At 41.4% G+C, this 24,965-nt stretch overlaps 1 protein-coding gene across 2 annotated transcripts; it reads right to left on the bottom strand.

The window, feature by feature from the left end:
* Nucleotides 1–19,856: 19,856 nt before the first annotated feature.
* On the bottom strand, nt 19,857–24,522 carry LOC118421685. 2 transcript variants are annotated; one of them, XM_035829138.1, is made up of 2 exons: nt 24,400–24,522; nt 19,857–20,521 (listed from the first exon to the last, which is right to left on the bottom strand). In XM_035829138.1, exon 2 carries the CDS (start codon nt 20,388–20,390, stop codon nt 20,067–20,069), a length of 324 nt encoding a protein of 107 aa, XP_035685031.1. In that variant the 5' UTR covers nt 20,391–20,521; nt 24,400–24,522; the 3' UTR covers nt 19,857–20,066. The 2 variants fall into 2 exon arrangements, with proteins under 2 accessions (XP_035685031.1, XP_035685030.1); XM_035829137.1 differs by having other exon boundaries at nt 24,358–24,508.
* Between the last annotated feature and the right edge of the window lie 443 nt (nt 24,523–24,965).

The raw sequence follows: 24,965 nt of genomic DNA, 5'->3' as shown, positions 1-24,965 counted from the left end.
GGACAAACTGAGTTTTCAGGTCAATCACCAAAAGCCCGGACTGGGGGAAGCGTCAAAAGTATCGCGCAGCACATTATTTAACGCATAATGTTCCACATTTAGGCTATTGCAATAGAAGAATTGTCACAAAACGCTCATTAAGGAAGCCTCAATGGCCTGTTGTTATCTGAATTGGGATGTGTGTAACGAAGATAAAGCACCAAGCAGTCTCCATCATTTCCAATCAGCAGCTAGTGGTCACCGTCTGGTCAGTTTTAAAGATGCGTCCTGCTGTTACGGGAAGTTGAACACTTATGGGATGCTGGAGGACTGGTCTTTAAAAATAGCTATTATTATTCTGAGTTCTCTCTTCTTAATTCTATTATTGGGAGTCGAGTTGGTGTATCATATTTACCACGGAAACATCTCGTTCACGGTAAACTTCTGGTTCGTTGAGCAAAGCCTCTCCTCTGTGGACTGCAGAGGTTTCAGAGTGAAATGTAAGAACTTTGCGTTTTGTATGTTCAAATAAAAACATCTGCATTAATAAGGTTTACTAGATTTATACTGGTTGCATTCGACGTTAATGGTTTGCAATAAGAGGAAACAGTTTGCTTGATGAGACGTAGATATTCTATCAATAAAGAGGGACTATATTCTGGGGACAGAAGTCTAAGCCTTACTTTTTATTGCAAATCAATAAACGTGCAGAATATGCAAGACTAAATCAATATGAATGGACTGAATCAGAATAAATGCCTGTTGTAATTCAGAAACCTGTAATGTGCCATCGCCGGTGCAATGATCATAACAGACTGCCTTTCAGGGGAGGATCTCAATAATGTGGCCAAGGCCAAGGACAGGGGTTGCGGCTTCATGGTTTGCCTTTCCGGTTGAAATATAAGAAAAAATATACACAGTAGAAGCCAGTTAACTGCACAGCGGCTTATCGCACACTCCTTTTAATTGCGCGGAATCCCAAAATCCCGTGGTGGTTCGGTGCAGCTGGATAACTTCACTTTGTTGCACCACCCGGCTAATTGCACGAAATATGCTGGAAAATGAAGTGTGCAATTAAACAGCTTCTACTGCATTTGTAAACAAGTAAATAATTGAAACAAAGTAATGGTCATATCATTTCCAAGATAAACTCCGTAGAAATATACCGAATGTATATGTACCCAGTTTGAGATGTTAGAATGGCTCATTAATCTGAAATCCAACTGAGAGATCAAAATATGTCAGTTTGACAACGTCACAAAGGAGACGTAGTGACAAAGATTTATTCAACTTTTCGACAAATTTATGTCTGCGGTGACGCTGCAATCAGCGGTAATGGAGCAATCGCCATTTTCCAAATTTATGGGGTCATGACCGCTAGTAGTGATGTGTAGTGCGAATATTCCAGCCTGCCTGGCAGGTGGGCAGATGGTACTTAGTGTTATTCGAGGGTATTTGGTCATTTGGTGGGGAGGTTAGATATGGCCGAGGCTTACCTCAGACATTACTTAGGAGGAAGTTTTTTTATCCAACTGAGTCAGGATCAGTCGGAATGTGAAGAGATTCGGCATTACATGTACTCCGTGAATGTAGAAGTCAAAGGGGCGCCAAAACGCCAGCCGGAGGCGCAACAGTTTGGCCGTTCCTCTTGAGCAGCGGCGGCTGCATTAGAACATTCACAGAGCATTAGTCAGGAGATTCTCGTGGGCGTGAAAGTCCCAGAATGATACCTTCGGATTTTCCTGGTTAAAATATTTACAGTCTCCAGTCACGTCTAGGGATTCACGGGGTGGTGTTTCCATGCCAAACAGGTCCGCAATGTTTCTACATCAGAGCGCCCGGGCAAAGACGCAAAAGAACTGATTAATGGATGGATGTCCCATTCCTTGGACTTCTGAGCATGGAACCCTGCCCAAATAGGACTAACAAGCCAGGCAGCGCAATAAATCTGCACTTTTATGCTATGTGTTTTTACGGTAGTTAAAGACTACCTTATTTTACACTTCCCTAAAGAATCGTCGCCACCCTCTATCTATTTGGGCTGCAAGTCTAATTGAATGGGATAGATAATATGAAATGAGCATTTATCTTCGTTAAAGGTAGTAACAACTATATCCCATAAGACACATTCCTCTGATTTAAAACCACCTCCCGCCTCTGAAAGCGCCCATAAGGATATCCAGGCAAATAGATATCGCCATAAATCTACCAAACGTTAGAGGTAAGGGTTGGAATGTTTTCTGTAAGTCACCAGTAGACAATCACCGCCCGAAGCTGCAGTAATATTCATCTCACAGACTAGCAGGACTGACCTTCGGATGGTACAGGCAGGTCACGTTCATCAGACATGCAGACGACAGCAGGTGGTGATGACGTAAGGGTCCGGGAAGCCTGAACGTGGCTAATTTGTATCTCCATATACCCCATCCTACTAGGCCTATAGGGCTACTGATTTTTCTTGTGTGTGTTAGTTATATTTTCACGTGTACTTTTACATTTTGCATCATGATATTACAAAATTTATGAAATCAAAAGTATACACAAATCCTATTTTTGTCGCACCGAGGTGGCAGTGTGATCGTTAAATGAATGGTTTCTTGTTACTTTTTCGCTGCCTTTCGACTTAATTGCATGCCCCTTCCGTACGAGGTAACACATATAAAGTTATAAGCTGATTGATTGGACTACAAATAATAAAACTTTCAAGTATCTAAAATCATTATACGAGTAGACGTAATTTACAACCATAGAATAATCAAGAAAGCCTGGTCATACAGAGGTTAAACATTCTATTTCTAAAGGTTGAAAATACTACTCGTGTTAAACGTCTGAACAATTATAAGAATGTAAACAGGTGGAGGTCAGAATTACATATAAATCCACATTTAGCTTTGCATGTTTAAGAGTTGGACAAGGTACAGTGAACCTGCATTGGCTGGTTCAACATCTTATTGTACTTAACGTGTCTGAGTTTCTAGTTGGTCTGGTTTATAAAACACCAGTTCTCTCAGTTCGTCGTCAAGGACGACCAGGAATACAATCGGCCCCAGGAGCATGCCTTGTGGTACAGAACAGGACAGAACTTTCCAGCCCAAGATTACAGTTTCGTCTCGCGCTTGCTGTCACTGATTGGTAACTGTTCCATCGCACGTATACGTACTATATACGTAAGGAGCTTGAACATACATCAGAAAATGGTAGTGCACAGTAAATGTCACTACACTGCCCTGAAGGAGGTAACCAGATTTGATATAGCGTCTGTGAAACAGGGTGCACATTTATTCATGGGTTCACAAGAAATGTATCCATAACTGCCTTCCAGCCTGGAAGTTCCAGGCATGTTTATAAATTCTGTGACGCATGGCTTGCGTAACTCGTGTTTTACCTGTATATGACCTCTTTTCAGAACACTGAATCAGGCAACACTTTGATGGTGCCAAAATCCAAATATTCAAATAAAGCAAAACGAAATCGTATGACATTGCCTCGTACCAGAAAGCTAAGTATGTATAAGTGTATAGTTATTTCATTTTTATTTTTTACCAGGATATACACACTCAGAGCAATAGGGTTTTCTCATCTCAAAACGAATGGTGTCTAATCTTACAAACGATAGCTCAGGCTGTATCAGCAATGCTCTGGTCATCAAAACCTATCACAGCTTATCTTTCAACATTTCTTGCTGTCCTGGGTAGCAGATATTACTAGATCCTGATGTTAAAAGTATCCGACACCGCAATGCATTTTAACAGCCCATGATACTGGGATATCTAGATTGAAGAACCAAGGTTTGGATAATAAGTGGACCGTAAACTAAACCAGCAAAGAGTCCTTAAACGGTTTTCAAAGAATTGCTGTTGATAAGAGCCTGTTTGAACACTTTTATCACGGTGTGCTATATGGCTCTTGGAATAGCAAGCAGCATACCAATTGAGTTTAGATTACTTTTATCTCCAAGCACCTGACGTAGATGTGACGCATGTTCCAATCTTCTGAGCTTTCCTATCTTTGATGAGCTACACAATTCCTCACGCTGTGCACAGATAGAGCCAAATGAACAACTAGACTGCGACATGCTTAGGAAAATTTTTCATTACCCTACGTACGGTATGTGACTCATTCTGAAGTTCTCGAATCGACTCCTTTATCACCTTCGCTTACTTGACCTCTCCTTTGAACTTTTGGCAGTTGTCTTGCTGCCCGGGTGGGTTATTTTATCGTTGTTTGAGAAGAGCTTATTTCATGCACGTCAAGTCAAATTACCAGCAGGATGTAACTGGAGGCTATCCGTCACTAAAACTACATCAGAGGGAGTGCTAAAGGCGCAGAGGGGAGGGCTGAACACAGACGATAGTAGGTCATCATTATGTTCTACAGAAGGTACATGTGGAGCTTGCTGAGGCAGAGACCACATGACTTCCCCCTCATTTACTGATACCAGCGTGTGTTTTAGCTGATGTTTCTCCGGGGCGTCGTCCATTTATCGTTAATGTCACGTGAAAGCTGCCGATACCCTCTGGGGGTCACGACAGTGATCTACACAAAGATAACGATGCTGATCGATGTAGATAATAGCACGATGTAAATCTAAACGCTAGAATTAATCTATTAATTGATAGGACTACAGCACAAGCTCTGACTAATTGCACGTCAACTAATTAAGCAAGATACCCCAAGAAGTTATTAATCCCAATTGCCGGCAACTGTTGTTCTGATCGATGCAGGGAATGTGAGGTGACTGACACCCCATCAATCATGAGGGCATTGTGGGGGAATCAAGAGTCCTTCAGGATGTTCGTGCGGGTAGACAGGGGTCAGAACTGAAAAGGTTACAGCCAAATGTAATTGCATATATCAGGCGGAAATTGGCTGGAAGGGTTATAACAGTCCCAATGGTGTCTACTTGTGTATACATATGCTACAGCGTATGCACATGTTTTCACATCAACCTTTTTCTAACTCGCTGATGACGCAACATCAGAGTTTTTATTTTAAAGATTAGTGTACACATTCAACACGTTTTCATCACTATCCTCATGGTAAGGTCCGACTTCTTCCATATGGCTCTCATGTCTGCTTTGGGATTTTTGTTTGTAAATTGAGTCAAAGTACAATTACAAACCAAAGCACAGTTAGTAACAGTTATAAGACCTACCTCGTTGATTGGCCGTTGGCACTTTCTTCGTCCACTGACATCACCGTCTGACATAGTCTAGACGGACACGGGGCAGATATTGCAAAGCTGTATCTTAGTCCCTAGTTCTAATTGAGAAAAGATTCCATATTCAAATGGTACAAAGGCAGATGGATAAAATTTAAATGTTGAACTACCAATGAATGCTACTAATTGAAGTCCTTCAGACATCTGCTGTTGTGGCTCTGTAGCAATTATACTTTATTATCTAAACGGTTGATGAAGGCTGGTGCAAGCTGTATGAAAAGGCGATGGCAGAAGTCCACTTGACTGCAACATGACATCACCACCGTTAGTATTGTGCAGCTGCGATTGTCGAACCACGGGAAAAGTGGATCTCGAACCTGCTGACAATGAATTTGTGACTGCTGTCACCTACCCGCATACCAAATGTCACCAAGATCCATTCACAATTTCTCAAACTGGGCTGTTCAGAACGAAACAAATCCTTCAACAAATAAAAAACGTACTAAAAACATACAGTGATATAATACGTTTTAAAACATTGTATCCTGTGTTATAAATTGATACAGTTTTTCCATTTATATTTATATTGCATGTGATTATCTTACTTATTGTGTAGCATGTAGCAGACCCGGTGTCATAATTTGTATGCACGAGTGATAAAGGCATACTTTGCAACGGAATGCTTTGAACATTCCTAATAATGAAGTGTTTGGTATGAATATAAATCTATACATGTAAGAATATTGTAGAATGTTGTGCCATGGTCGTGAGTACCCACAGATAGCACAATGACATGAATCTATTCATTAATATCTATGCATATACTCTTCATTGACAGTATCTATTACACCTACGATATCAAGGAAGCCTTGAACATCCCTGGCCTCATTTTCAATTCTGAGTCGAAGACTTAAGTGCAGTTTGGTTGGTTCTAAGAGGGAATTCTGTCCCACTTATCTTGGTCACATGGGAAGACGCTGTCACCTTGACGTGATAACTTCCTGGCGCCATCCCCAGAATTAAGATGCGACTTTTCAAAAGGGCACCTTTATTTTCACCTGGCGCATCACTTGATTTACCCCAGAGGTAATGAAGCACTGCGCAGCATTTGAAAATACATCAAAGACCAACACGGACTTACCTTCATTTTTGGCAGGATCATCACCATTTTTTCTCACAGTTTGCTGGGCCATTACGAACGAGAGCGACCGCTTGTGAAAGATGTTAACCGTCAGTAAAGAATGTACCTGCTGAGGGATGCGCGGAAATAGCCTTGTTAAGCGGCTCGTACCTTGCCAAATCCCTTTCCATAAACCTGTCTGATTCCAGTTTGCTCATTTACCCTCTTGACGTGACGGCTCTGCAACATGGAAAAGTACCTGGCCAAACGGGAGATTTCGGGATCTCAGGCTGATTCTCCACCCATCATTAAACAACCTCATGATCACGAGAGACAGTTTGATTCCCATTCCTGATTAATATGATACTATCTGTTTGATTAGATGAACAATTTATCTCATAATCTCTTAAAACCAACGATATAGCAATGGCCACTTGATGTTTTTGTCTTATATGCAAGCTCACGTAATAAGCACACGTCAGTGAGGTTACGGTGAAGTGAAAAAAGTAGAACACGGACGGTTAAGATTCTACTGCATTTCTGTCCCTGTGTGGATAATTTGTACCATGTACATGTAACGTTAGTGATATATGTTGATAGATAGGACTCGATGTAACCTGTATCTCTGCTATATTTTATCTGAACCTGACCTGCCTCATGGCCGCAATGAAAAGCTGCCTGCAGGTGAATAAATAAAGGTCCAAATAAACATGTTTTAAGCTATTAGAATTGTCTGACTGTGTTGAATGACATGTTGAATGCGCCACTTGATTATGATAATCATAGCATACTATATAGAAAAGCGTATGGCATAGACGTATATGTGCGGCACTCAGGCTTGACCCGTCAGGCAGACACTAGACTACACGGTAGTAACGCCACTCTGGGACGATTGTTATCATGGTAAATTGGTGCAATCTTGGCCAACTGTTACGTGCTCCACTGAGTCATGGTTATTCCTTTTTATATGCCACCGACGTCCCATTACCACTGATATCATTACAGTCTGGCCATTTAGGCTCGTTCTGTATGCACCCCATGTCTTTCTATAGAATACGCCGGCAATAACTCTCAACTACAATGAGTATTTTTAGCTCCTGCGTCTTGTTGTGACTCAATATTCCTCCATATGTGCATAGTCAGAGGTGTGACGTCAACAGCCTGCGTACAAGTTGCCGTCGCCAGCTCATCATTAACTGATATTCCGTATTCTTCTTAAAGATGGATTTCTGTGCACGTGGGTGAACATAATAATTGCTGATACACCATGCGTATGGATGTTATTTGTGTGTGTTTATTTTATTCAATTATTGACTGATTGATCGCTAATGTAATTGTCTACGTATGCATATAGAATATAGAAGCCACCCATCCCATACAGAATTTGAATTGCTAATTCGGTAAATGAGAGGATGTTAAGCTATGGTTACAGTGTCATTGTAGCCTGGAATCCAGCCGTGTTGTGCTTTGGTCGCTCTGCTTCCTGTGCGAACTATTGTATTGTATTGTGTATTGGCAGGAAGCGTACCTCAGGGGAGCGACCAAAGCACAATACGGCTGGATTCCAGGCTAGTGTCATTGTGTCGGTATTGCGTAACGTAGCACTGGTTAGAACGTTGGGCCCAGAACCAATAGGCCCCGCGCTCGATACTCACCATGTCCTGATATTGTGCCCTTGGGAAAGGCTCTTTACACGATATATCCACAATAACGTTGGGGTGACGCCTACCGAACGTCTTCGGTTAATCTGTCAAAAAAGTGCCAAAACACAAATTTATTTGATTCCCCATTGTACCAATATCGGTACATTTGTCGCTATAATGGCCCCTTTATACTGTCATTGTAATTATGTATATCCATGTCAGGTGGCGCTGATAAGATAATTTGCATAAGAAGAGCACAGCGACACGTTGTCTCCTTCTTATCGCTATTTTGAATTTTAAAACGTCCTTGAAAGAGTTGGACGTGCCCAACGTTGAAGCTGCAATGGCGGAATCTCACAGCGCTTCAGTCCGGTCGAACCTTGTAACGACAATAGCACGTCTTGGGATTTCTTCATTTCCGTAAAGAAGGCAAACTCACACCAACTGATTGATAGGAGGAGGCAGTCTTATCTGGCGCAGCAAATATTTCACAAGCAATCACAGTCCCTGGACAGTTCCCCTCACCGTTCTGTGACAGAACTGGGCCGTTCTGGACAGTTAAAAATAGAATGGTCGATGAACTCTAACGTTTACAAATAACCCACTAGTTGTGTGCAACGTGTGCATGTTAAGAATTGTAGTAGGATATGAAATATCTATTAACTGAGTTAACGTTAAAAATATTGTCAAGATAGCGTGCAATAATGTTTGTACAATCATTTTAAAAGCTAGAAATAAGCGATGAATACAAAACTACTCGTTGAGGGGCGAACATCTGTCAAATGTTGAACAAAGTGGCAGTACAACTTATTGTACCTGAAGTGTTTCTCACGAGAGGTGAAATATTAATTGAAGCTGACTACAGCTAAAACATTCCGACTCAGGAGAAATAAGCTGTGGGAAGCAGGCTGGTGACAGATAGTACAAATTGCATTAGGCCACAGCGATTACATGTTATGGACGACATCAGCGTGTGCCCGATTTCGAAAAAGAGAAATATTATTTTCAAGTTCATGCTCGTGGGCTAGTTGCAAGTTCATTGGCGAAACAAAGATAGGCATGAAGCAATGAACAGTGATAAACATTATTGTACAAAGAGACTACACGAACACAAGTGCTGCCTATACCTGAGGTTGGGTATGACTTTTATGATAGCGGAAGAAGACAAAGAGCCCCACTGGTGACACAGATACATAAGTGAAGTTGCCAACCTGGTAAGTGGTACCAATCTACCACACTAGTAAATAGATGATGGTTCAAAATCTTCTTCTGGATAATATAAAAATTTTATTCAGACGTTTCGGAAGACATCCATCTTTCTTCCTCAGTGACATGAAAATGAAGAAAAACAATTTCTCGGAACAAAGAATGATTCTTATGTTTTAAATAAACAAAAAAGGTAACGGCTAAGGTGTACCTTCACAAACGTACCACACTAGTAGTGTCACTTTTACTACACTAGTGCATTTCTAGATCTTGACTAAAGGACTGAATGACTGTTATACTATGTTTTTGTCGCTTCAATGTTTATGGTGTTTAATTCCAAAATTTAGCCATCTTTTTTTATTTCATCCTATCTCATAATTTTGCGGTTTGCAGAAGATGTCATCCATCAAATGTACTTGTTGTGGCCTAACAATAACTGATGACATCGTACATGACACCGTACTCAGACGTCATAGCTTCCCCCTGTCCACACCCCTTTATTCCCATTACCTCACACAAGTGTATGATATCCACACTTTCCCACAAAGAAGGAATAGAGAGAGAGAACAAAATATGACAAAAGAAAATGATTGTTTTGAGAGAAACTTTAAAGTCGATAGCAGCGACAAACGGCCAAGTTTTGGAGGTGTATGTCTTAGTGACATAATAGCCAATTTTACTGAAAAATCACCAATATGAATGATGAAATAGCATTTCCCGAAACAAAATATGTTGGCCAATCCGTGGGCCAAACCAACACCCATCAAATTTTCCATAATGCGGGAACCTACTTAGCGCTAGTAATGCCATTGTCGATTGCCATTTCAACCATATTGATTGGCATGTTCTTTGACAATGGACGAAGCAAACTTCTTTTTGTGGATGACATTGATTTCTTCTTTTCTTTATTGGGGAAGAAGGACAAGAAATCTTGGGAGTTACGAACATAAAACATTTTTCAACCAAGTAACAAGATACTGAAGCAACCAGGAGGAAGATGTGAATGAGATATGATGATTGCTGATTGGTAGAAGAGATGGAAGTGAAATATAATGCGTTAGCTTGCAAATGATGGTTCACGAGTACATATTTTCATCTTTGATATTCAGACAAAATCTCAAGATTTTTTCTTATAAATATCGATTTTGCACAGAACCATACAACTCACGTCTCCATTATATCAATGTTGCTTCAGGAAATACCACAGACTGTAAAATAAAACCTTATATTATGGTAGAATTGCTATTTCGAGATGCTCGTTATTCTATTTCCCATTTTTATAACGATGCACAAGACGAACTGTAAAGTGATATGCACTTAGCCAGTCGTCAAACCATGTACGTGCCCGAAATATGCGATAGGCGCCATACAAGTTTATACGACCGTGGTGTTCATGATAAACGCATGCTATACAGATTGAAAGTCTATTAAGAACCTATGGCAACAAAATAAACGATAGCTTTGACCACGTTATTAAAGTACAAGTTGTGGAAATCGCCAGCAGGCGTCGTGTTGCCTCTGGCGTACTGATAAAGTAAAATAGGATCCGTCAGTTGTCTCGACGTCTGAGAAGTCATATCTAATAGTTTTAGTGAAATCTTTACTTTCGTTCAAGAATATCGACGTAGTGGTGCTCAAATGTTTGTGCTCCTCTTAGTAAGGAAGATTTAACGCCTTCGACTTGTAGTAATCTAGAGAACCTTACAAATCCCTGAAATGACTGCTGGTGCCTGTCAGTTGATACAATATAACTTTCCATGGGCGTCTGTAGAAAGTTATATCATATCATTTGTCTGGAAGGAAGGAACTGTACATCGCACGAATAGAATGACCAGAAGCTGGTGATTGTGAGAAATATAGAAAAGAATCACGGATGGAAGAATTTTGCATCATCACGAACCTAATGAGTTTTCCCTTTCAATATACTCCATTTTCTATATTATACATGTAGGTCCTTTGCGAAAAGACCTATGACTTTTCCTTTCAATTTTATGTATTATTCTATGAAGTTATCCATTTTATGAGCGAAATCTTCAGATTTAATTTCCGTTATCCCACTCATCCATGACACAATTCCCTCATTTTTAGTAGTCTGTTTGCCGGTCGTTTACCCCCAAGACTTCGTTCTCAGAGCTTTACAGCTCACGGCAGGAGAAGCTAAGATACAAATAGCCTCATCCATTATCCAGTTTTGACAGCTTTATATTCCTGGGTTTCCAACCCGGAGTATTGCCGCCTACAAAAAGCTTCAGGAGCTTTTGGGACTCTGTGGGTGCACTTTTAAAAGTGGATTTACCAACTGACTTAGATAATCCTGGGCTGAGTGCGCGTACGTACTGAGAGGTGGCATCTTGCCAGAACGGGAAGTCACAAAAGCCCCACGGTGCGTCACTTCCTATCGCGCCTAAGACTGAGCCGTCGAAGTGAATTACCTCCATATATTTCAAACGAGTGAACTTTCCCTCAAACATATCAGGCTTTAAGGCTCTTAAGGTGGTATTACACCGCAGTATTGGCGACGGTGCAATCTTCCACGAGCCTCTGTTTGCACATGGAGTTTAGTTTGATTCCCTACAATGCAACGTTGAATAAAACATAGAGATTAACAGATACACTAGATCGATGGGACGTTACCTTGTTTCTTTTGCAATTCCTGAGTTAGAGATGCTCTAAAGCAAAAAGCTGGAGCCTCGGTCAGCAAGAGCGAACTTTACATGGTTCTTTGTGGTCGAGCTTGGCCTGCCATTTGTTGATAAAGCCAGAGTCGCCCTCGGTGTTTCCACCCACTGGTTATGTCATCAATACACGGCCGTGCAATTCTGTCTGCTGGTTCAGCGGCCTTCAGCACTTTATTACCGGGGAGCATCGGGAAATAAGGAGACAGCACTCGGGGAAATGTTTTCCTCCACTATGCAGAAAACATTATTTCACTGAATGAGGAAAGATGTATCATATCAAACCAATTTATGTGAGGAGCAACGTTTATAAAGATGACCTTCTTCTATTTGTCGTCTATGAGTTTTTTCGTGTCAACACAACATGGCGCTAATGAGTTTCTACAGGGAAGTTATATAACGTCATTGGCTTCTATAAACAGGAGCCGTTGGAGATATTTCTACATGAATACAAAAAAGACTACTCTGAAACGAAAAGTGAATTAGGGTTATTAGCTGATTTTCTAGCCACACATTTTGACCTTGTTGGATATTTTTGCTTTTACGATAAACATTCTTGTTTGAATTGGCAGCTGTGTGTTCTTCTTACATTCGCGCCAACTTGTTACCAAGTACTGTCAATAAACCTACTCTGGAAAGTATGGCTCGTGTAAAACAGTCTTTATCAAGGATGGCAATCGTACAATATATCCTATCCTCCTCCGCTGCAGTAGAAGGCATGTAATCTCCGACAAAAGTTATGTTCTAATGCTCTTATTTGGTTTCCAGTACCGCACGAAGCCATTTCCGTACGTAACAACACAGTATGTCTATTCACATGCTTTAATGTGCTTTACTTTGTACTACATGACGGGTGTATGTATGCTGCTTTACAGTCGTTTTACTGTCTCTGCCACTAAATCTGGTAATTCTTACGTATATGCAATACGACCTGAGCTGGCGCGGAAACATTTGTTTAGGAACTACGGACACTTGGAGATGTTCGGCTTTGAATAAAGACTGGACAAAGGGCTGGCAATATGTGGAAAAATAATTTGCTTGCTCCAAATGTCATTTTGGACACAGAGAGGATAGCGATATAACGGTGTAATAACGGTGCTGAAAATACAGGAACGGTCGTAAGTAAGGTTTATGTTGCTGCTGATAACAGCATGCAACGCTCAAGTGGGCTGTGATGGTCGGGAAACGTTTAGCCCAGGCTTTGGTCTTGACATCAAAGGACTGGACTTGAATATGATTCAGTAGAACACAATCGATCAAGATGGCCGAGGCATTCGTCCCGACGTAACAATTCTTCACGCTGTCGTCTTAACAGGAAGTGGTCTTCAATCTATGCTCTCATGTAGAGTACGGCAATGCATCAACGGCTGTACCTACACGGTATCAACAAAAGATAGCTACAATTATGTTCATGTATACCCATGGTGGTACTGTAGAGATGTATCTTCTAAGCTTGTTTGTTGTTTGTTAAATGACATGGAAAAACGTGTACCAAAAGTGGCACAGATACATGCTGGTGTAAGTCAGTGAAAAGTCGTGTACGTTTCTTGATGGAAGCTGAAATCTCCGTAAGAATGATATACACTGCATATATACATACATACAATTAGATTCATTTCAATCAAACCAAACCTGATGAGACAATCTCCACAACCCAGAGCAAATGGCCTTCAGCTTGTAGCAATGCTAATCCAGTTTCAATAAAACTGCCTTTAAGCAAAGGTGTGCAATGTTTCTTCCCTGTAAAACGTCAGAGCGTCTCCGAGTTAGCCTGTATCGCGTGAGGGCAGGTTGGATCTCCTCATACATCTACTGGGATACATGCAGCTAGATTCTGGTCATCTGCCAAGGTAGTCACTATGCCAGTTATAAGTACATTTGTGGAACTAGTGAATCGAACGGCGAGCAAAACTCGCATTTTTCATGGATAAAACAGTTTTGCTTCTTCCGAAAATAATTTCATCAGGTTGATAGAATATAGTGGAAGAATATGTGTGGAGAATTCTTTTCCACACCCAGTACAGTAGGTACTTACTTGGCTTATTACTTGACATCATTCCTTGATGTCTCTCAGACACCTTCCTCAGAGCTACTGATTGAACAAAGTAAAGTAGCAGGGGAAGAGACCCAAACAGAAATAACGGAGCAACAAACAACAGGAAAAGATGAAACTTTGAAAGTTATGGTGGACATCCCTTACATTAAAGGAGCCACGGAACCGTTGGGAAGGGTCTTTCTGAAACATGGTATAGCCACCGCAGTCAAACCTAAAACCTCATGGAGGAATTTGTTGGTGCATTCCAAGGACAAACAAGAGGATTCAGCCAAAACAGACTGCGTTTACAAAATTCCGTGCAAGAGTTGTGTCCATGCAGGTGTACATTAGAGAAACTGTTAGAACCTTTGGGACGAGATTGGAAAAACACAGAAAAGAAGCTTTAAGATACACAATGCCTCGGAAAATACATGCACAAAAAGAAGAGAAGAAGTCGGCAGTAACAGACCACATCGACAGGAACAATTGCGTAATTGAATAGGAGGGGGTCAAGGTTATAGACAACAGGCGGATCCGGTGGATCAAGTCAGCGGTGTGGATAAGGAAGTCAACCCCAGTGATGAACCGGGACGAGGGGGGATACAAGCTAAGCCGCATTTGGAATTGTTTTCTCGCCGCAAAAGCGCCACCTACATTAGCTACTTAGCGGCGAGAAGCCGAACTCCAGTCAGAAGCTCTGAGGAAGGTGTCTGAGAGACAGCGAAACGTAAGCCAGGTAAGTACCTACTGGTTGTGGACAATAATTTTCCTATATCCAGTTTTGTTTCGCAATAATTCATTAAATCGATTTCGCATCAGCTAACGTGCAGGCTATTCTTCAGCACTACTGATGAAAGCAACTTGCAACTGTAAGCAGATCCTGACCCGTCATTACAGATATTCTTTTAGTTCTACACAGGGGAAACAATCCAGGGGTTTCACTTACGACGTAACACTTAGACACCCTCAATGTCTTTTATCTGTCGGGTTTTGTGGCACCAAATGTACGTCCGTAAAGTTTGGACACGTTCTTTTCCAACTCCAAATGCGACGCAATATACGAGTAATCCCCACCTGATGATCAGTCATTCTGACATCGTCACAAGTTGTTTTTAACCAGATTTCATGCCTCCAAGCGATATAATGAAACAGGCTTTATTTACAATATTAGGTAGACCCCAAGGACGGCACACATGCATGGTACAATTGCTATCTTGACATAATCTCTGTCACAGTTGTATTTTCAATGTCCCAATGCCTGATCAATCTACGGTGCAAACTTTTCAAACATCTAGTGAATCAGTGAATTCAATACACATGGCGTACAAGTTTGATACTAGGAGGGGTTTCTGACTCTTTTTTCATGTACCCAGGAAAAATAAGCAGCAATCAAGTTCTGCTGTTGACCCGTGCTAACATCTCCCTCCGAACTCGCCCATGAATTGTCTCTTACATAATTTCACACCGTGTAACTAAGGGACTGAAATCTTTATGGTATATGTATTTGCTGTATCAGTAAAGCTTTTAGTAAGCGTTGTAGAACATAAAACACAGTGGTTGGATAAGTGGTAAAACTTCTACCTCTGATTTAGACATACGACTTCAAATGGGACTGCATCGCCCATTGTCTATTATCATGTATAATAAAGATTCATCACACGGGGCAATACGGAAAATGATCACGTACACTTCTCTAACTAGATTGCTCTATCTTCCTCTGAGGCGGAAATGGACAGTGACCACAATATCCATATCGTGACCCTGCAGTCGGAGTTGATAACCCTCTCGTACTAACGCTATCTCCCAATACCACAGGAGAATTGTAATATAGATGGCGCGATTCCTTCCGGGTTCTCTGTCTCGAATGCCAATCAAGTGCCAGTAATTTCGTCTTCGTTTATCTTATCTGTGTTGGTCAGTCGTCGTCAAATGAAATATCAGCCTTGTGAAGTTTCTGTGGCACATCGCCATGGGCAATAGTAATATAAACACCTTTTGGGATAACTGTCCATCGCGATACCAGCATACATATATAGAAAAGGCAATACGATCCTTATCCAAACTTAACTCACACAATCCATCAGAAACACCCTTCTTGAGTCATTCTCGAGCTCCTCCTTTTTGACTCTTGGTGACACTGAAACCTGCAGGCTGAAAAAACACAGATTATTTACACCTGTCGTGTGATATCATATATTGTACAAATTTGGGAAATATATCAAAGAATGTTTATACCTTAGAACCAATTGTGTAAATGATACTCTAGACTCTACATGTCGATACTTTTTCATCTAGAGATTCATGTAGGTCGTTCATCGCATACACCTGTTTGTTCAGACATGTAGTTACAGTACACCTTACGAACGTCGCTGTACTTTTGCTGTGTCAATAAAGATCATCGTTAGGATATGCGCACGCCCGACACCTGCTTGTATGTCGTCGTGAAATACGTGCGCGCCGACGTTGACTTTTACGACGTCGTGAGCTGTGTACGTCCGACGCCTACGTTAACGACGCCGCGGGCTGTGAAGTCGTTAACAGTTTCCGGTTGGGCATGAAGTTAAATCCTATAATGTGGAGGCTGGCATCACGTAGTCATCTTCGAGGAGATTCCGTGGTGATGAAATAGCTTAGGGAGGAGGACTAGAACTGTCAATTTATCACATCTATTTAGTTCAATAATATTTTTCAGCCGAAATCTGTGATGACTACTTTTTCTAATGTTAATGGCTGTCACATTATTTCACCAGATTTTACCACTTAGTGCATGTTACTAGTGGATTAACACCCCTTAAACTATTTTGGAGGACTACAGCCTTCAAACTCTATTATTCATGAAATGTTAAATTGTTTTCTTTTTGTATTATCTTATATGATTTATTCTACTATCTCATAATGGAGTCAGCTGTCTGTTTTTCTGCGATTATATTTTATGTATTTCTGTCACGTTGATTTGAGGTCTTCCCGCGGCCATTGAAAATCTGCCCTGTAGTGCAATGATTACATTCTTCAGACGCATTGTCCGTTAGAAATCGGAAGCTTGCTTGCCAATAGAATTCTCGTAAAGTTGTGCAACCCTGTTTTTTGTCAGATCGACACTGCATTAATATTTAGCAAGGTATTAAATACAGGCAGAACCAATAGTAGCGTCTGTGAGGAAAATAGATTTTAATTAACTTGGTGAGATTTACCGATACACAGGTGTATGTTTACGCCCTAGGTTTTATTCTTACAACCCTCCAAATGCCGACGGCATTTCTCTAATCAAAAGCTATCGCTGCCTCACAGATACATCAGTCTTTCAAGGTTTAAGAACATCATCAGCACAAAAGTAATCAGGACTGACAGTCCCATTTTTTTCTTCAGCAGATACAACCATCCAATTAACTGTTCTGAGATGAGACAGCGTAGATGAAGTAGATACTCCGTTTGAAAGTTACACACTTGATTGAAACACATGGCCAGCAATGTCCTTGTCCATGTAGTCATGGCTATTGCTATAAATTTAGACCAGTCTATGGTTGCAGTTGAGCTTTGTCGTCCTGATTTAAAGAGTGGGCTTTTTCCTATGAGGATAAGACGGTCGCACTGCTAAATAGGATATGTGTAACCTTCGCTTTCACACTGGTTATATCATACAAAACGTTAAAGTGTGACTGAGAAGACAAAACACACACACACACACACACACTCAAAGTGTAAAAAAGATTCGTTTCTTTTCTATTCAATTCGTTGAGCGACATGTCAATTTTTAGGTCGCAGAGAGGGCGCGGTCCTAGCGGAAAGGGGGTATAAAGTAGTGTAGTAGTGAAAAACGCCGTGTTGAATTATTTCAGCGAGGCTAAGATAGTGCCGTTGACAACCGTTGGCAATCCCCTCCGTCAGAAGGCTATTGAATTTCTTACGGCAAATCCGCCACTGTCATCTTCTTCGTCGTGTCATCGCCACCTGTCGTGAAATATCTTCATCCTGCCGTTGACATCCTGTCATACGATGCGGATCCTTAGTCACTTACTCGGCTCTTGTGTCTCTTTTTATGGGGGATATGTGAAAATGCTATTATCACTGGGGAAGAAGGGTTCGAATTCTGTCCATTGAGCCGTCACGACGTCCCATTCTGTGTCAACACTTACTGGATATCGACTTCTGATTTGATCTTTACATTACCAGCGACCAAAATTGCTTTGGATCTAATCATGATCGTGACCACGAATTATCGTTCTCGGCGCGGAATACATTACTAACAGTGATTTATGTTTTGTCTGGCGTCTTGAATTATATCAATATCACGTGGTGGCGTTAGTTGTTAATGCGTATAATCTTTTTGTAGATTGCATAGCCATATTCAGCAGTTTTCAGCACCATAATTTCACACCGAACTCCGTAGTGTCTGATCCAAGAAGATGGAAAAATGCAGTTTTGATGTATCACCCAGCTGAACGTGATGGCAGCACGGCAATGGTGTATTGTAACTCATCGGAGCTAAAATTACACACTATGAATGACAAACAAGATGGTACTGTATGATAACGATGTATTGCATACAAACTATTTTATATCTGGACAGTCGAAACATTTACATTTGAATTCACATACAGATATGTATACACACTGAGTTTTCTCATACCTTTCCAAGTCGTGTGATATCGACCGGAGCACAAAAACATTGCAATTGTAAAATACCTACTTCACTATGTCATTACAAGCTGGTCATTTCAATGTGATAGCAGCTCTAGCTTTACTTTTCTGGAGCTGATCTATGTGTAGAGACCAGTATCCATAGATCGTATAAGACTAGATATACATACTTTGTCACACATGTACATGTGTATCCAATTTTCTTAAAAATACATTCAACATTTGCAACTCCAAAAATATAACGTTAATGCTCTTTGGGGCCAAGAATCAACGTTGTGAAGAAAATCGGGACATTGTGCAACGTTTGAACAGCCACAAGGCACCTTACTTTTTCTTATTGATCCCAGAATTTTGCATTATGGAATTACTGAATGGTAGTTGGATTTTGCTGAGTAACAAGACTTGTATGTCCAATACTGACAACCTTATATCCTATCAGGTACACATAATATTCAATAAGTATAACCCACTCCTTTCCACTGTGACGGCACTACAAATAATTTACAAAAGAATTTCTGTGCAGTAGACGCGACAATTATCAGTCCATAACAACATTTTCATTCATTACGAAATAGTCAACGCATAGGACAAATGTCTAGTGTTTGTTTGTATCACCTTTTAAAACTGTTGGTCACCGCCTGCCTGCTAGCTAACGAGATCAAAATAAACATACATTACTCGGGAAAGAGACAAAAGCAACATCAAAATATCCGTTACACGGTCTTTGTACATTCAAGTTGGTACATCTGCAAGGATGTTGTAAGCATAACCATATTTAACTTAAGTAAACATCGAAGAAATTTCCGAATACTAACAGATAACATCGAATTATGTACGCTTCCACAGTAACAGACACCATGGACTCGCTTAATACTTTCGTTTGTTTTAGTTTCCTTGTTTATAATCCCGTGGACATTCCGGTTTGTAGTCGGTGGTTGGTCTGATATGTTTCAACTGCTGTGACTGCGCAAATCATAATTTTAAGGCTAAGGGCACAACCCGCCGTACGTGCAATTTGTCCGTACTTTTTTTTTTTTGGAGGCCACGTCCGCCACGTATTTCTGAAAACGTTCCGGCTGTACAGGGCAGTCGCGACGCCCGTACAAGCAGATACGGGGGGCGAATCCGCAGCCCGATGGCACACAAAGTTTTGCCTGCACGTAAAGTTCTACGGCGTGTCTGCGTGCTCCAAAATCCGTCGGATTCCCTACGAGTTCGTACGGAGGCGGTACTTACCACTTACGGATCCCAAAAGATTGCCCACGTTTTGGCACGTAGACAGCACGTATCTGCACGTACGGGGGGTTGTGCCCTTAGTACCTTTACTGGCACTAAAGATTGTACCCGACCAAGGGGAATCCAGGGTACCCGATAAACCGCTAGCAGGGGGGTAAAACCACCATGACGACCCAATTGCCAGCTCTCTTCAGCAATAGCAATACCATATATTTATGAAAATTGATGATGACCTTCCACCTTATCATTGCACATACATCTTAAGTCTAAATTATGCCAACCTCGCACCGTAGCCTGTCAACGTAAGCTCTGAAGAACTTATAATTTCGGTGCAGTTTCGAGTTCACTGTGATTTAGAAGCAAATTGTTGCAGTCAAACCGTCATACCGAACAGTGTCTCGATACATTTCGGGAGAAGGGTGAAGACTGCGGACACCCCCAGCACGAAGAGAGTCACAACCAGCATCAGGTAGATGTGGGCGTTAGGCGACAGCGCCTTGTCGGAGTCTCCCACCGAGATGCCTCTACCGTTAGTCAGCAGGGGGTGGACGGAGCTCCGCCTCTTCTGGAGAACTTCCGGTGGTACCGTCACCGACGGGAGAGACATTTTCCTGGGGCCAACTTCCAGACCTCCTTCTGATCCTCCCGAGGACCGTCTCCGCTGATTGGATGTGGGGATACGCAGTAGAACACGCATGCTGTCTTCTTTCCGGTGCTTCACTCTTGTCCCTTGTTACAAAAATAGGATGTCCGCGTAGTCCTGTTGGCGTTTTCTTGTTTTGTAAATGCTCATGGATTTATCTCCACGCAAACATCTTCATAGATAACCTGTAAAAGATAAAAGGACGAAGAGCGTCAACAGTAAGAAGATTAAAGATTGATATGAGAAAGGATTTAATAAATCATGTCACAGGTCCTTTGTGACGATGGTCAATTACATGCGCAATGTTTTTGACATGAATTCTAAGGAACAACTGAATTAGAATCTGCAATATAGCCAAAAAAATACGATCATTACAATGCAGCTAGTTTGGTAGATTCTGTTGTCACATGCGCGTAGTTAAACTACAAGCTCCCGAAAACATAAGAGCACTGACCTAATTTTCATAGCTACATGTGACACGAAAAGAGAATGGGTGTTTAGTAATAGAGAGTAATTGGGACTAAGTGCGCAGCCGCACAATCATTTCGTACACAGATGATCCCCAACACTACCGTTTGGTTTGACATCCATTCCCAGATCGACTACGAAGAAGGTACCCCCCCCCCCCCGACAAATGGCTTATTTTCTGTTTGCACAACCATGTAAAGCATGAACAGGAAGCTATCCTAAAGTGGAGTACACGTATTTATGTATGAGTCAGAATAGCACAATTACATGTTTACATTTACATGACTCCGAGATTTGAGCAGGCCGTGTGTTCGCAGATAATACTCCGTCGTGTAAACAAAGCACAGGCCTTAGTAAAATGCCAGGCTGTCAAATGAAAAGGTTCTGTTGACCGATGTGATATCCTACATTGTGTACATACTTGTTGTAGTCATATCCTATTTCGCGAGGTGTTTGCCTACAGGGGAGATGTATCATAGCAAGTTTACATATTGCTATTCGTACAAGCTTGATATGACGCAAATTGGTGGTAAATCATTAAAAGGTTAGAAAATATGAATAAGAATTGTAAACATTTCTCTTGCTCTAATTGCATGCGCAACGAAATTGGCTTACATCACTCCCACGTTAGCATATAGAGATTTGCGTCTACTCTGCATAATCAAACGTAAGTGAAGATGTCATCTTGTTTTGCCGTAGTGTCGAGGCAATGAGAGAGCCAAGGATTTAAGGCAACCTTTTCCAACACAAGACAACTAATTTTGTACGATATCGGTCCACGACTCTTCCAAATCTATTGTTACAAGCCCGCTGTGTAATGTATGACACGGGAACCTTAGCTGTCTCTATAGTCCCTTCTTGCTTCCCTAAATGGTCCTTCCTTGTTCCACTGGAACACCTGAGGTGACTCAAGCGACAAATAAAGAGAGATCACCTGCCTCTTTGATTGTTCTCCATCGCTCCAGAATTCTGAGAAGAACGCACTACGCTTGGTGCGCTGACGGCACGTTAACACACACGTGAACACCTAATGGTTCTCCGATAACAAGTGATGTCTTAACTGCGCGCACAGGCCAGTCAAAAACCATCTGCTTTCAAGGACTACTTAGGGACAAACCAGAAATGGTCCTTTGGATGGGAGGAGCATATTCAGAATACAAATTGACAAGGGGGTCACAGAAAATGCGACGCTGGACAATGGTATTGGAAAAATGTGGTAGGACAGGAAGAAAAGATAAAACAAAACTGCGCGAAACTTACCCTAATGTTTTACCTACCATCCTCATTGTCGTGTCCCTTGAATACCTCTTTCAACAATCATAATGAGTCTACCCATCCAAGGATTTTAATTTTTTCACGATGTGATTTTAATCACGATGTACTTGGAGATCGTCTAATTATCTGCACTCCCATACAGAAGGCGAGGATGTTTTGCCAACGACCCTTATTGTCGCGACTCTTGCGTACCTTTTGCAACTATTGATAAGCTACCCATCCAAGAATTTTAATTTTTCGCTTACAGAATATCACGATGTAGTTGGAGATTCAGTCTAATGATAGCACGTGGGCCTAGTATCGTATGATGATGACACTTTGGCCTTGTGAAGTGATACCGCCGTGTGGGCTTCTTACAGCATCTCAGACTTCATATCACGAGAGATATAATGTTTTCAATTTTAAGTCATTACGTCGAGACTCCAGTTTAGCAGACTACAAAATGTTGATGATGACACATGGACCTTGTACAGTGACAACCAGGACAAGGAAAAAAGACTCAGTGTCAGTGGTGCAGAAAACGTGTTGTACTATGAAAAAAATGTTGTACTATGAAAAAGTGTGATACTATGAAAAAGGGTTGCACTATGAAAAGGGGTTGCACTATGAAAAAAGTGTTGTGCTATGAAAAAAAAGCGTTGCCCTATTTTATGCAAATGACTTCATAGTACCACACTTTTTCGTAGTACCGCACTTTTCTGCACTATGTAGATATAAACACAGTAATTGAAGTGCTATGATTGGCTGAGTGGTGGTGGCCATGTTTATATGATATAAACCGCATGCAATGAGTTGTATTTGTTTTGCCCTGCAATGTGAAAATCAAATACTTCAAGTTTACGCTGGTAACGCTTTCCTGTCAACAACGTGCGCACAGAAGCTAATGAGATAAGAGTCACTGAATGTCAATATTTCAAACGATTTGATATAAATTAGCTTACTAAATACCAGTGGCGTTACTAGCCAACAATGAATCATATTTGTTATGTTCAGAAAAAGACCACAAGGTGAAATTTCCCAGGCTGTTTTATCTGCGAAATATATACTGCAAAAAAAGACGAATAATAGGGTGGCAAAACCAACAAAAAGAAGTGTTCCTATCGTGACTCTATAGTTGACAGTGTCAAAGCTGACTGAAAGAATCGGGGTGCCCTCCCCCTCTCCGACTGGGGCACTGAAAACACAACCAGCTGTAGCTTTTGGTCAGGGCAGGATTGAAAATTCCCGTTTTGATGATACGGTTTGACCAAGATGCTCCGTCTTCATATTCTTCATTTCCGGTACAGCAAGGTGAAACGGCAAAATCTAGAAAAAAAGTTAATAACTTAATCTATCAAAAGAACTATTACAAACCTGACTTCCCTCGGGCTTTGGCACATCAGAGATAAGGAGAAATAAACAACATATGTCCGCTCTGACCTTATCGGTTATTCGAATTCTTTGTTGACTTTTCTTTGCCGCACACATACGTACCTTGTATCTCCGCCGAAACTTCTACACCATATGTCCTTGTCAACGCTTTACAGTAATGCCTACGGCTGTTTTCTTTTTACCAGGACGTGTTGTGCCCGTCCCAAATAAACCACAGTCCTACGGGACGAGTAAAAGCCTTTATGATTATCCACTAGACCACAAGTCTAACCACAGTGATTGAAATATAAACAAACTAGCGGCTTGTATCTTTTCAGGGGAACGTGCCGTGCCCTTTCTCAAGCATGAAACGTGTGGTTGTCTTTTCTTGTTGTCTTCACGGCGTCTCGCCCAGTTTCTGGGAAATAGGTAATGAGTAGCAAGACCGCTTCCCTTCAACCCTTGGCCAACACCCCCACTCTCTACACATTCATATACAGGTCAAAACTGAAATTCTGTCTAAGTTGCCAAACACCACAGGGAATTGCTGATGTTAATACCACTGCTAACACTTCTGTACGTACATGATGGTGTTAAGCACCGTCATATGGACTATCCCTAAAAATTTGGCCAGACAGTAGAGCACCCCAAAACACAGTAAACCATTGAATGACAAGACAATCTACAGCAAAGAATAACTACACATCACTGGAATGGCCATGGCGTGGTTTATTTTGAACCCGACCGTCTGAAGCCCGCCTACCTGCCTAAGTGCTTAGGCCAGAGACTGAAGCACTATCTAATCATTCTATATTTAGTCCCAAAACCAGTTAAGCCCGGTCCTCTTAAGAATGGATACTTGCAAAACCCCTTGTGAATCAACAGGTAGAACTATCGTAATGACGGTTGAGATTTACGTTCTTCTCACCTGCTTATGGCACACCGGATCTAGAAGAGCTACATGGCTTACCAACAGGTCGTCTACAGGTACGTTCAGACACACAGGTACAGGCACGGGTTCTCTCCGGGGACCCTCGTCGTCACTGCAAGGTCCCAATCACTTGACTGCGATAGGGACTTAAGGGACAGTACGTTACTGTTCATTATAGGGTCGCAGGAGGGTAGGATATCAAACGATTTATATGTAGCGATTCTGTAGCCAAGATAATATGCTTGTGACAGGTATTATGACATCTTAAACTCTCCATTACGAAATAGAAGTGCTGTTTGAATGGACGCTGATGTGGCTAGGTGGCAGTAACGGTACTCCCCTTATGTCAGGCGGCTACGTCGTGCCCGACCACTTATTACCTGTTGGTCGCTAGGGGTAACCATTGTCGTTTGGCGAGCAAAGTTTCCATTGCGCTTCCCAGCAATAAACAAAGCAGACGGATTGTACTGAATATACCATCAGTGAATATTTCTAAGATGAATGATAACAAACAGATATAAATGTCATACAAAATGATACCCATTTCTTCAGATTTTAATTTCTCAACTTATTGTTTGACGTCAAAAAATTTTGAAGCGTGTGTC

This window comes from Branchiostoma floridae, chromosome 8, assembly GCF_000003815.2.
Source record: "Branchiostoma floridae strain S238N-H82 chromosome 8, Bfl_VNyyK, whole genome shotgun sequence".
NCBI classification, from domain to species: domain Eukaryota; kingdom Metazoa; phylum Chordata; class Leptocardii; order Amphioxiformes; family Branchiostomatidae; genus Branchiostoma; species Branchiostoma floridae.
The sequence above is the reverse complement of the archived record's forward strand: the minus strand, read 5'-3'. Positions and strand labels throughout refer to the sequence as shown.

Excerpts from the sequence above, each read along its gene's own strand:
- LOC118421685 (XM_035829138.1), bottom strand. The coding sequence starts at position 20,390 with ATGCGTGTTCTACTGCGTATCCCCACATCCAATCAGCGGAGACGGTCC.